General features: G+C 49.0%; 1 protein-coding gene across 1 annotated transcript in view; it reads right to left on the bottom strand.

Moving 5' to 3' along the window:
• Positions 1 to 2427: 2427 nt before the first annotated feature.
• PLXNA4 (plexin A4) overlaps positions 2428 to 12802 on the bottom strand; it is a 930623-nt gene continuing 920248 nt past the window's right edge. The window contains exons 30-31 of the mRNA XM_060246008.1: positions 6759 to 6909; positions 2428 to 3187 (exon numbers count right to left, since the gene is read on the bottom strand). Of these exons, the coding sequence (XP_060101991.1) occupies positions 3092 to 3187; positions 6759 to 6909 (247 nt within the window). The 3' untranslated portion in view covers positions 2428 to 3091. The remainder of the gene's footprint in view (positions 3188 to 6758; positions 6910 to 12802) is intronic.

The following is a 12802-nucleotide window of genomic DNA, read 5'->3' on the forward strand; positions in this document are numbered from 1 at the left end:
ACCTTGTGGCTGAAATGTGTTAGGTTTTAATGGAATCTTTTATTGTTTGTTATGCAATAAAAGCTTTGCTAATTTAACATATGTAACTCATTGTTATTTATTCTGTTGTTAGGCCCTTTGACAACCTTCTCGATCACCCATTATCCAAAGCCACCACAGCAGAGAGATAAGCTCAAAATCTATGCTAAATATTGGCTGCAAAACAGCATTGACAACAACTTGGCATCTTTTGGTACCTAGGGTGCTGTAGAGGCTAAGGGGACTAAACTGTGAACTAGAACATAAGAGAAGCCATGTTGGCTCAGGCCAATGGTCCATCCAGTCCAACATTCTGTGTCACACCATGGCCAAAACCCAGGTGCCCTCAGGAGGTCCACCAGCAGGGTCAGAACTCCAGAAGACCTCACACTGTTGCCCCCCCACAAACACCAAGAAGACAGAACATCACTGCTGCAGATATAAGAGTAGCCATGCTGGAACAGGTGAGTAGCCCATCCAGTCCAACACTCTGTGTCACATAGTGGCCAAAATCCAGATGCCCTCAGGAGGTCCACCAGCAGGGCCAGAACTCTAGGAGCCCTCCCACTGTTGCCTTCCAAACACCAAGACAGAGCATCACTGCCTCAGATATAAGAGAAGCCATGCTGGTCCAGGCCAATGGCCCATCCAATCCAAACCCCAGGGGTCCTCAGGAGGTCCACCAGTAGGACCAGAAATCCAGAAGCCTTCCAACTGTTGTCCCTCAAGCACAAAAAGACAGAACACTGCTGCCTCGGACAGAGTGTTCCATCTATGCCTTGTGGCTAATAGCCACTGATGGACCTCTGCTCCATATGTTTATCCAATCCTTTGCTTCTAGCTGCCACCACTCCCTGTGGCAGTGAATTTCACATGCGAATGACTCTTTGGGTGAAGAAGGACTACTTCCTTGGATCTGTTCTAAGCCTACTGCTCATTAATGCCGTTCAGTGCCCACTGAGTTCCCAGCTGAACTGGGAAGCTCCCAGTTCAAATCCTGATGCTCTATGAACTGAGTCAACTCCTTATGTGCCACATGGGGAAGAAAACTTAACGTTCCATAGCCTGCAGAGTTATAGGAGGATGACCGAGAGAACATAGATCCAGTACTCTGAACATTCCAAAGCAACCTATATTTGCCAGATATTATGCTTTCAGCGGTCTCAACTTTGCATTGGGATTCGCAGCCATTCAGCTGCATTGAAGAAGAAGAAGAAGAAGAAATTGGATTTATATCCCGCCCTCCACTCCGAAGAGTCTCAGAGCGGCTCACAATCTCCTTTACCTTCCCCCCCCCCCACAACAGACACCCTGTGAGGTGGGTGGGGCTGGAGAGGGCTCTCACAGCAGCTGCCCTTTCAAGGACAACTTCTGCCAGAGCTCTGGCTGACCCAAGGCCATGCTAGCAGGTGCAAGTGGAGGAGTGGGGAATCAAACCCGGTTCTCCCAGATAAGAGTCCGCACACTTAACCACTACACCAAACTGGCTCTCCTATTTCAGGGGTGGGGAAATTGGACTTCAGAATAATAATTTTAAAAAAGATTCAAACATCTGGAGCACAATCTCCCATTCGAGCCAACGCGAACCGTTCTGATCCCAGTTGTCATTTCGGGGAGGGCTGGGGCGGGGGGGAAGGCACACCACGAGCTATCCTGTGCCGGTCATATTACCATACCATTAAACTCCCCTTTTCCCTTCCTACCATATTCTAACATCCAATCAGGTGAGGTGTCGCAACCCAGGAAGGAATACGTGGGTGCTGAGAGGATGTCCCATTCCTTGGCTCCCATCCAGTCTCAGAGAGGTGCTTCGAACCTCTGGAATGCTGGTTCGGGCTTCTCCCCGCGGCGTGAAGAGAACGAAAGGCCCCCTCGATAGTTTGTGCTCTGCAGTTGATGCTGGTTAAGAGCCTGTCAGAGGCAGTCGGAGTCATTTAGAAAAGAGAAGAGGAGGCGGCGGCTGCCAGCCACAGTTTTGCTTGAGAGCATCTGCCCTCCCGGTAGGGTTGCCAGTCTCCAAGTGGGGCTTGGAGATCTCCTGGAATTACAACAGATCGCCAGACAATAAAGATTGGTTTCCCCCTAGAGAAAAGGGTTTCTTTGGAGTCTATGGCATCGTACACTTCTGAGATCCCTTCCCTCTCCGACCCCTTTCCTCCCCAGGCTCCACCCCCAAATCTCCAGGAATTTCCCAACTAGGAGCTGGCAACCCTACCTCCCGGTCTTGAGCCGTAAAGTGAAGCAGCTTTCTCAGAGTGGATGGGGCTGGTTGCCGATGAAAAAGGGGGCTGTCTTTCGAGGACACAGTCAATGGGCACAGATTGATAATGGCGCTTATTCATTAACCCCCCCACACCAAAAAAAAAACCTACGAAAAGTCAAGGGGTGGTGGGAAAAGGGAAAGGACAGCCTCTTGTCCTCCTCCACCCAATCCCAGGAGAGTAGCTGACAGCACGGATAGTTCACAGGATTATAAAGGCCCCTCTTGCTGCGACAGTCCCTGGGGGTGAGAAACTGGACCGTCCCCTAGAGGACAAGGGCAGCACAACTGGGTGGGGATAAAAGACAAGTTCGTCTTGTCCCACTCTGGCGAGATTCCTGGAGGCCCAAGAGGAAGTCCCGCCCTTGGTGCAGCTTCCGAAATAACACTGAGTTTGTTCCTGCTCCGGGGCTCCAAGCCCCGGAGGAGCCATTAAAGCAGCATGACAGAGGCGAACCGGAAACGGTTCCCTCTGTCGTTTAACGGACGGTGCGATGATATGTCAGGATGAAGGCAGAAAAGGGAGTCAGTGAACGAGGGAGCTCCGCCTCCACAATGGGGGATTCCTCCATGGGAGACATCCCTCGAATCCTTGAGGCCTTGTTGCTTGTCTGTTATCCATAGGTTCGGCGAGCGAGCCAGAGAGAAATTGAGAACGGTTCGAATGGTTCAGGTGACTCAGCTCGACGGCCAATCAGAAACTTGCACTTGGTAAAGAGGATGTTCTGGACTGAGGCACGGCTTGGTTTTTTTTCTTTTCTTTTCTTTCTTTCTTGCAATCCCTCCCAGGGAGTCCCCCTGGAACGGCGGTTCTCAGCTGTCTATGCTCATGAGGGTTATAACTTGTTCAAGTTTGTAGGCCAGTTTTTGCTTGCCGGCCTGGTCATCTTGATCGAGGGCACCGAGGATCTGTGGAGGGAAGGGCAAGAGAGAGGGACCCGGTCACAGCAAATGAAAATGAAGATATTGACAACTGACTTGGGAGAAACAATATAAGAAACTGGGATTCGACAGGGATTGTGTGGCGTATCTGAGGCTATACATGCCTGGACTGCTCTACAGGGGGAAGTCTGAAAGCAGTCCTCTCCCAAAGAGTTGCCCAAGATGGGGGGATTTCAGATTTTTTTTAAAGGGGGTCCAGGATGTTGGATAGGACTGGAGAATCACAAATATTTAATAATTATTGGCATTATACCCTACTAATATCGATTAATTATATTCTTTATTCGTTTTTCTGACCTTATTGTCAATCTGCCTTAACAGTGTTTTTTTGTAACAGGAACTCCTCTGCATATTAGGCCACATCCTCTGATGTAGCCAATCCTCCTGGAGTTCACAGAAGGCCCTGCGCTAAGAGCCCTGGAAGCTCTTGGAGGATTGGCTACATCAGGAGTGTGTGGCCTAATATGCAGGGGTGGAATTCTAGGAGAGCTCCTTTGCATAGTAGGCTGCACCCCCTGATGTAGCCAATCCTCCTGGAGTTCACAGTAGGCCCTGCACTAAGAGCCCTGGAAGCTCTTGGAGGATTGGCTACATCAGGGGTGTGTGGCCTCATATGCAAAGGAGTTCCTGTAACAAAAAAGTCCAGTTACCAGGGGTGGAATTCTAACAGGAGCTCCTTTGCATATGAGGCCACACTCCTCTGATGTAGCCAATCCTCCTGGAGCTTACAGTAGGCCCTGTACGAAGAGCCCTGTAAGGAATTCCAGCAGGACCTCCTTTGCATATTAGGCCACACCCACCCTGATGTAGCCAATCCTCCTGGAGCTCTCAGCAGGCCCTGTACGAAGAGCCCTGTAAAGAATTCTAGCAGGACCTCCTTTGCCTATTAGGCCACACACCCCTGATGTAGCCAATCCTCCTGGAGCTTACAGCAGGCCCTGTACGAAGAGCCCTGTAAGGAATTCTAGCAGGACCTCCTTTGCTTATTAGGCCACACACCCCTGATGTAGCCAATCCTCCTGGAGCTTACAGCAGGTTGTGTATGAAGAGCCCTGTAAGGAATTCCAGCAGGACCTCCTTTGCCTATTAGGCCCCACCCCCCTGATGTAGCCAATCCTCCTGGAGCTCTCAGCAGGCCCTGTACGAAGAGCCCTGTAAGCTCTTGGAGGATTGGCTTCGTCAGGGGTGTGTGGCCTAATAGGCAAAGGAGATCCAGCTACAAAAAAAAAATCCTGCTTATGAGTCATGCACGGCATGGAATTCTTGTTCCCTCCCAACTACTGGCAACATCATTGTACTAATACTTAAGTTTCTGCAGTTCCATCCTGCATCGCTTGCACACTTTCAAGCATATTTTCAGAACGCTCGGGGCCAGAAACATGACCTTTTTTTGGGTGGTGGGGGGGAAGTAGACTCAGAGGAAGGGCCACCTCCATTCTAACACCTAAATGCTCAACAAGGTTGAGCATTTTCAAGGGATATTTGCTGAAGACAGGCACTCCACTGGCCACTCTCCCCCTCAAGGTATTGCAAAAACCATTACGGTAGCTGGCACCAGAGCAAAGTTATGCTTCAAAGGTCGAGCTATAGAAGATAAAAGCTGTATCAAAAGATATATTTATTATATAGTGCAGGGGTGGCCAACAGTAGCTCTTCAGATTTTTTTTGCCTACAACTCCCATCAGCCCCAGCCATTGGCAATGCTGGCTGGGGCTGATGGGAGTTGTAGGCAAAAAAAAAAAACAAAAAACCAGGAGAGTTACCGCTGGCCACCCCTGATATAGTGTACATTAATTACAATAATGTAATTAAAAAACATAAGGCCTGAATATCAAGCTGCATTGAAAGGAATCACGAACGAGTTTTGCACAAGTTCATCCCTTGTACAAAACGGATGGGAAGACCATACGCATTTCAGACTCCAAAGGCTTTCTTCAGTTGTCAGTTGTACATAACGTAGTTTTTTTGAAACACATCTGGAAGAGGCATCACATATATCAACCTGGACCAAGTGATGTTATCTCATATATTGTGTGGTTTGAGGTTAGCTAATAAAGCAACCAAAGGTAGTTCGAACTGTGCCAGTACGCTACATGCTAACACCAGTTCATAAGCTAATTCCTATATCTAGGGCCAAAAGTGTGATATTTAGCCACAAAATTTCACTTGTTAGTAACTGTGATATCAATACAACAACACGAAGTTTCAAATCTATACACCAACATTTCTAAACCTGTATAATCAAAGAATTCATTCAAAGCATCTTTATGAACCTAAGGGCTAATGTTGTGCGTATTTTGCAACAAACCACAATCATATGAAATAAAGTCCATCAAGTTACTTATTAATTCTTCTGAACAGGGCTTACTTCTTCTAGTAAAAAAGTCCAGCAGTAACAAATTTGCATATTATACCACACCTCCTGATGTCACCTTTGTCTCACAGGGCTTTTTGGGTAGAAAAAAGCCAGCAGGAACTCATTTGCATATTAGGCCACACCCCCTGGTGCCAAGCCAGCCAGAACTGCTCAAAAAATATGTTCCTGCTGAAAAAAAAAAGCCCTTCTTCTGTTTTAAAGTTTTATTAAGTTTTTATATAAGCAGAAATAAGGGGCAAAGGGGAGAAAAGGGTATAGAAAAGAAATAGTACATAGACAGAAAAGTAGTGTAGTCTGCACAACCATGCTTCTGAATATCTGGATATTTTGAATGATTTTTTTAATTACACAGGTTTAGAAATGTTGGCATACAGACTTGAAATTTCAGTGTGTTGTTGTACTGATATTACATTTACTAACAAGTGAAACGTTGTGGCTAGATACTAAATACAAGCCATTTTAGTTATAATCCTGTGTTAGTGTGTAGTGCGCTGGCACGGTCCTAACATCCTTCGGTTGTATTTTTCTTTACCTTGGTCCCTTGTTTTCAGCTTACGAAGCAAGCCATGCCCTCCATATTCAGGTCCTGTGTTTTCAATTACATTATTATATATGCTATAGAGCAGGGGTGGCCAAACTGTGGCTCGGGAGCCACATGTGGCTCTCTCACACATATTGTGGCTCTCAAAGCCCTCACCACCCCATTTAAAGTTCCTTCCTCTGGCATTCTTCCTTCCTTCTCTTCCTCTGGCATCCTTCCTTCCTTTCCTTCTTCTGGCTTCCTTCCTTCCTTCCTTCCTTCCTTCCTTCCTTCCTTCCTTCCTTCCTTCCTTCCTTCCTTCCTTCCTTCCTTCCCTTCCCTTCCTCTGGCTTTCTTCCTTCCTCCGGCATCCTTCCTTCCTTTCCTTCCTCTGGCTTCCTTCCTTCCTTTCCTTCCTCTGGCTTCCTTCCTTCCTTTCTCTGGCATTCACGTCTTGCGGCTCTCAAACATGACATTTATTCTATGTAGCAAACATTAAGCAAGTTTGGCCACCCCTGCTATAGAGTCAATATCTCTTTCGATGCTAATTTTATCAACCTTTGAGGCATTCTCGGTACATTTCCGGTTGAGTTGGTTTCCGTCTCTTGATCACACTCGCCCCTCCCTCTGCCCAGACTCACCTCTTCGCTGTACTTGCCCACGTAGGAGTAGATTTCAGAGAGCGCGCTCATCGTGTTGAATTCGTTCATGTGCATGCGAGACTGCTCAGCCAGGTAGGCGTTCATGTCCTGGTCGCTGATGGCGGGCATCTTGCCAATATCCGAATAGTACCTAGAGGAATCAGAGGGGCACGATGAGTTCAAATTGACTTCTGGGAGCTGTCTGGAGTAATTCTTACCGGAGTGCTGGTCTTGTACATGGGGAAGAAGAAGCAAGAAAAAGGGGGAAATCAGTGTACATAAGAACATAAGAGAGCCATGTTGGATCAGACCAGTGGCCCCTCCAGTCCAACACTCTGAGTCACATAAGGACATAAGAGAAGCCATGTTGGATCAGGCCAATGGCCCCTCCAGTCCAACACTCTGAGTCACATAAGGACATAAGAGAAGCCCTGTTGGATCAGGCCAATGGCCCCTCCAGTCCAACACTCTGAGTCACATAAGAACATAAGAGAAGCCATGTTGGATCAGGCCAATGGCCCCTCCAGTCCAACACTCTGTGTCATATAAGAACATAAGAGAAGCCATGTTGGATCAGGCCAATGGCCCCTCCAGTCCAACACTCTGTGTCACATAAGAAAATAAGAGAAGCCATGTTGGATCAGGCCAGTGGCCCCTCCAGTCCAACACTCTGTGTCATATAAGAACATAAGAGAAGTCATGTTGGATCAGGCCAGTGGCCCCTGCAGTTCAACTCTCTGTGTCACATAAGGACATAAGAGAAGCCATGTTGGATCAGACCAGTGGCCCCTCCAGTCCAACACTCTGAGTCACATAAGGACATAAGAGAAGCCATGTTGGATCAGGCCAATGGCCCCTCCAGTCCAACACTCTGAGTCACATAAGGACATAAGAGAAGCCCTGTTGGATCAGGCCAATGGCCCCTCCAGTCCAACACTCTGAGTCACATAAGAACATAATAGAAGCCATGTTGGATCAGGCCAATGGCCCCTCCAGTCCAACACTCTGTGTCACATAAGAACATAAGAGAAGCCATGTTGGATCAGGCCAATGGCCCCTCCAGTCCAACACTCTGTGTCACATAAGAACATAAGAGAAGCCATGTTGGATCAGGTCAGTGGCCCCTCCAGTCCAACACTCTGTGTCACATAAGGACATAAGAGAAGCCATGTTGGATCAGGTCAGTGGCCCCTCCAGTCCAACACTCTGTGTCACATAAGGACATAAGAGAAACCATGTTGGATCAGGTCAGTGGCCCCTCCAGTCCAACACTCTGAGTCACATAAGAACATAAGAGCAGCCATGTTGGATCAGGCCAATGGCCCCTCCAGTCCAACACTCTGTGTCATATAAGAACATAAGAGAAGCCATGTTGGATCAGGCCAATGGCCCCTCCAGTCCAACACTCTGTGTCATATAAGAAGTCATGTTGGATCAGGCAAGTGGCCCCTCCAGTCCAACACTCTGTGTCACATAAGAACATAAGAGAAGCCCTGTTGGATCAGGCCAGTGGCCCCTGCAGTCCAACACTCTGTGTCATATAAGAAGTCATGTTGGATCAGGCAAGTGGCCCCTCCAGTCCAACACTCTGAGTCACATAAGAACATAAGAGAAGTCATGTTGGATCAGGCCAGTGGCCCCTGCAGTCCAACTCTCTGTGTCACAAAAGAACATAAGAGAAGCCATGTTGGATCAGGCCAGTGGCCCATCCACCCAACACTCTGTGTCACACAGTTGCCAAACACCCAAGTGCCATCAGGAGATCCACCAGTGGGGCCATAAGAACATAAGAGAAGCCATGTTTGTGGTCAGAACCAAAAACGTTTTAAAGCCAGGCCTCCGATTCAGCAGGAGCTCACAGGAGCACAGCTCCCGAACCTTTCTGACAGTTCCCCCCTTCCTCCCCACTTACCTTGTCCTTTGAATGGTAGGTGCAGCTGCACAACAATCCCTGGATTAGGAGAGCGGGCAGCAAGCCAGCCACCAGCAGCCCTCATTGACCCCTGGAGAAGCCTGCACCACTCTTTCTGATGGGTGGCTTGCTGGCCTTTTGACTGGAGGGGGCGGCCCAGGAGAGACCCAGGTGAGCAAGGCCTGCTTGGGCTGGCTGTATCTCTAGCCAGCCCAAGCAGGCTTCACTCACCCGGGGCTCTCCTTTCTTCCATCGGGTTGCTTTTGGCTGGGGGGGCATATACTAATGAGCAGGGCTCTTTTTCCAGCAGGAGCTCCATATTAGGCCACGCCCTCCTGATGTAGCTCATCCTCCAAGAGCTTAGAGGGCTCTTAGCACAGGGCCTACTGTAAGCTCCGGGAGGATTGGCTACATCAAGGGGGCATGGCCTAATATGCAGAGGAGCTCCTGCCAGAAAAAGAGCCCTGTTAATGAGTTATGCTAATGAGCTCCGCCACTTAATTCTCTACAAAACGACCCCCGATTAAAGCAATCCAATCTATCAGGAGTGGCCAACGGTAGTTCTCCAGATGTTTTTTGCCTACAACTCCCATCAGCCCCAGCCGCCATGGCCAATGGCTGGCGCTGATGGGAGTTGTAGGCAAAATACATCTGGAGAGCTACCGTTGGCCACCCCTGCAATATATGAAAGCACAATAAGGTACAGTCCCAACTCCCAATAGTCTCACTTCAATGATTTCTGATGTGCTAATGTCCAACTTGACATGCACTTCTGAGAAAAGTGGACTATGTAGAATCTTGAAAATGACGCATTTTCCGGATGAGAAATGTTGCGTTTCGAGTGGCTCTTTTTCAAACCTGATAGGCTGACGATGGGATCCGGTCTCAGTAGTGGCGATGGGATTCGGTCTCCTCCTATGTAGGAGCCAAATCATGCAATCATGAGGAATCCTGGGTCCTGATGTAGCCAATCCTTCAAGAGCTTATGGTAGGCCCTGCAATAAGAGCCCTGTAAGCTCTTGGAGGATTGGCTACTTCAGGGGTGTGTGGCCTAATATGCAAAGGAGCTCCTGCTACAAAAACACACACACCCTGATTCTGAGTCACTGGGACTTCGCTGGGAAAAAAAAAAATAAAGCAAGGAAAACGGATTGTGTTTGTATATACAGACATATGGCCACAGAACATTTATTTTTCAGATTTAAAGACCCGTATCTTGGCCGTTAAACTCTTAGACAGCAAACGACCGATATAACGTCCCGCACTAAAACTCGCTCCATTTTCAAACGATTTCAAAACACAGCAGCACAGACAGAATCGCAGCCATTAAAACTCTTAGAAACAGGATTGCAACTTACAAAACCGTGAGCCAGTGAGGAAGGTATCGGATGGGGCGGAACAAAAGAAGACGGACGCAAATGAAATAAACCAGGGCTGTCAAATGCCGAGTATATATCGAAGTACAAATAAACCACACCAGATAGGAGTGCAGTCTTTTGTCCCTGTCTTCCTGGAACCCCTAGGACACGGGTGGCCAAACTGTGGCTTGGGAATCGCATGTGGTTCTGTCACACATATTGTGTGGCTCTCGAAGCCCCCACCACACTGTCGGCTGGCTTGGAAAAGGCATATCTCTCTTTAAACCACTTCTCTAAGCTAAGCCAGCTGGCAGAATGCATTTAAAGTTGCTTTCTTTCCCCCTCTTCCTCCCGCATCTATTTGCCTTTTCCTTCCTTCCTGTCCACCTAGACCTCTACTTTGTTATCAGGAGCGACATAGCACCAAATGTGATGCTGTGGGTTGGCCCCGGTTAGCACTGGGATGGAAGGCCACCAAGGAAGCCCGGGGTCGCTAGGCAGACAAAGGCAACGGCAAACCGTCTCTGAATGTATCTTGCCATAAAAAACCTATGGAGTTACCATAAGTCACCTATGATTTCATAGCACGTCCCACCATCAATAGCCAATGATAGCTCAGTCTTCCAGTTTGGTGTAGTGGTTAAGTGCACGGACTCTTGTCTTGGAGAACTGGGTTTGATTCCCTGCTCCTCCACTTGCACCTGCTGGAATGGCCTTGGGTCAGCCATAGCTCTCTTATCTGGGAGAAACGGGTTTGATTCCCCTCTCCTCCACTTGCAGCTGCTGGAATGGCCTCAGTTCAGCCATAGCTCTCTTATCTGGGAGAACCGGGTTTGAATCCCCACTCCTCCACTTGCACCTGCTGGAATGGCCTTGGGTCAGCCATAGCTCTCGCAGGAGTTGTCCTTGAAACGGCAAGCTTCTGGGAGAGCTCTCTCAGCCCCACCCACCTCACAGGGCCTCTGTTGTGGGGGAGGAAGGTAGAGGAGATTGTCAGCCGCTCTGAGACTCTGAGATTCACAGTACAGGGCAGGGTATAAATCCAATATCATCATCACCATCACCTCCTCCTCCTCCATAAGGGTAGTGTATTTTCTGTCCACTCAGATCTGGCTGGCCCAGGCTAGCATGATCTCATTAGATCTCAGAAGATAAGGGGGGGGGGGGGTCAACCCAGGTTGATTGGTTATTTATTTCAATTTGTGAGGCCCCCCCTTCCCTGCCAGCACGGCTCCGAGCAGCTTACATCAAGAATCAGATACATACAAAATAAAAGTAAAACCACTGAAATGCATTAAAATAACTGCCCCCCAAACAAACAATATTACATCCTTCGTTCCAAATGGCAGTTGTTTCGGTATCCGCAAAGCCCCTGGGTTGAGGGGATACGGGGAAAGAGAACGGGGCGGGAGGGTGAATACGAACGTGCCAGGCTATCGCTCTCCTCAACCAAATGCCTGGTGGAACATCTCTGCCTTGCAGGCCCTACAGAAAGGTGATAGATGCCGTAGGATGTTCTCTGGCAGAGAGTTCCATCAGGCAGGGGCCAGGGCAGAAAAGGCCCTGGTAGAGGACAGCCAGATCTCTCTCGGGTCAGGGACTACCAAAAGATTCTTATTGCTAGAGCTCTCCCAGGGGCACATTGAGAGAGGCCGTCCTGAAGGTACTCGGATGGGAAACCACCAAGGAAGTCTAAGGTTGCTGTACAGAGGCAGGCAACGGCAAGACCGCTTCTGTTCTTCTCATGCCTGGAAAACCCGATGGGGCGCCCGAAAGTCGTCTGCTATTCGATGGCCAGCCCCCTCCCCAAACTGAGCCAAAGAGGCATCTACCCTTCCCAGGGCTCATTTTGTAGAAAAACAGGTGGTGGAGCTCATTAGCATAAGCAACCACCAGCCAAAAGCAACCCAGTGCAAGAAAGGAGAGTTCTGGGCAAGCAGGCCTTGCTCACCTGGGGCTCTCCATGGCCACACACCCCCAGTCAAAAGGCCAGCAAGCCACCCACCACCCAAAATCACATAAGAAGTGGGGAAAGGTTGGCGTGGGCTTCTCCAGGGGTGAATGAGGGCTGCTGGGGGTGTGGCAAAGCCCCTGGGGGCTGGCTGGCTGCCCGCTCTCCTAATCCAGGGATTGTTATGCAGCTGCACCTCCTATTCAGTGGACAAGGCAGGTGGGGAGGAGGAGAGGGGAACCCTCAGAAAGGTTCAGGAGCTGCACTCCTGTGAGCTCCTGGTGAATCCGGGGCCTGATCCTTCCCATTCTCATGTGAATCACATTCCAACGAGTCTTTCCTAATCCTATCGAATGTCTTATGCACATTCCAAAAGTTTACAAAAGGAGCCCAGTACGGCATCTGTTATGTCTGGGCCCCCCATGATGTCTAGCAGCCATGCATGCCAGAGGTACCCCATCGCTCGATTTATGGCAGCTTTTGTCCCTCTCCTCTCTTTGCAGTGGAAGCCGGAATTTCCTGGACAATTCCTGCCTTCCCTTCAGCTCTCTCCCTCTCCCTCTTTCTCTCTCTCTGTGTCTCTGTCTCTCCCTCTTTCTCTCTCTCTGTCTCTTCTTCTCCTTCTCTCTCTGTCTCTCTCTCCCTCTTTCTCTCTCTGTATCGCTCTCTCCCTCTCTGTCTTTTTCTCACCCTCTCTTTCTCTCTCTCTCTCTCCCTCTTTCTCCCTCTGTGTCTCTGTCTCTGTTTCTCCCTCTCCTTCTCTCTCTATCTCTCTCCCTCTTTCTCTCACCCTCTCTTTCTCTCTCTCTGTCTCTCTATCTCT

The sequence above is a fragment of the Heteronotia binoei genome, chromosome 8 (genome assembly GCF_032191835.1).
Source record: "Heteronotia binoei isolate CCM8104 ecotype False Entrance Well chromosome 8, APGP_CSIRO_Hbin_v1, whole genome shotgun sequence".
Taxonomy (NCBI): Eukaryota; Metazoa; Chordata; class Lepidosauria; order Squamata; family Gekkonidae; genus Heteronotia; species Heteronotia binoei.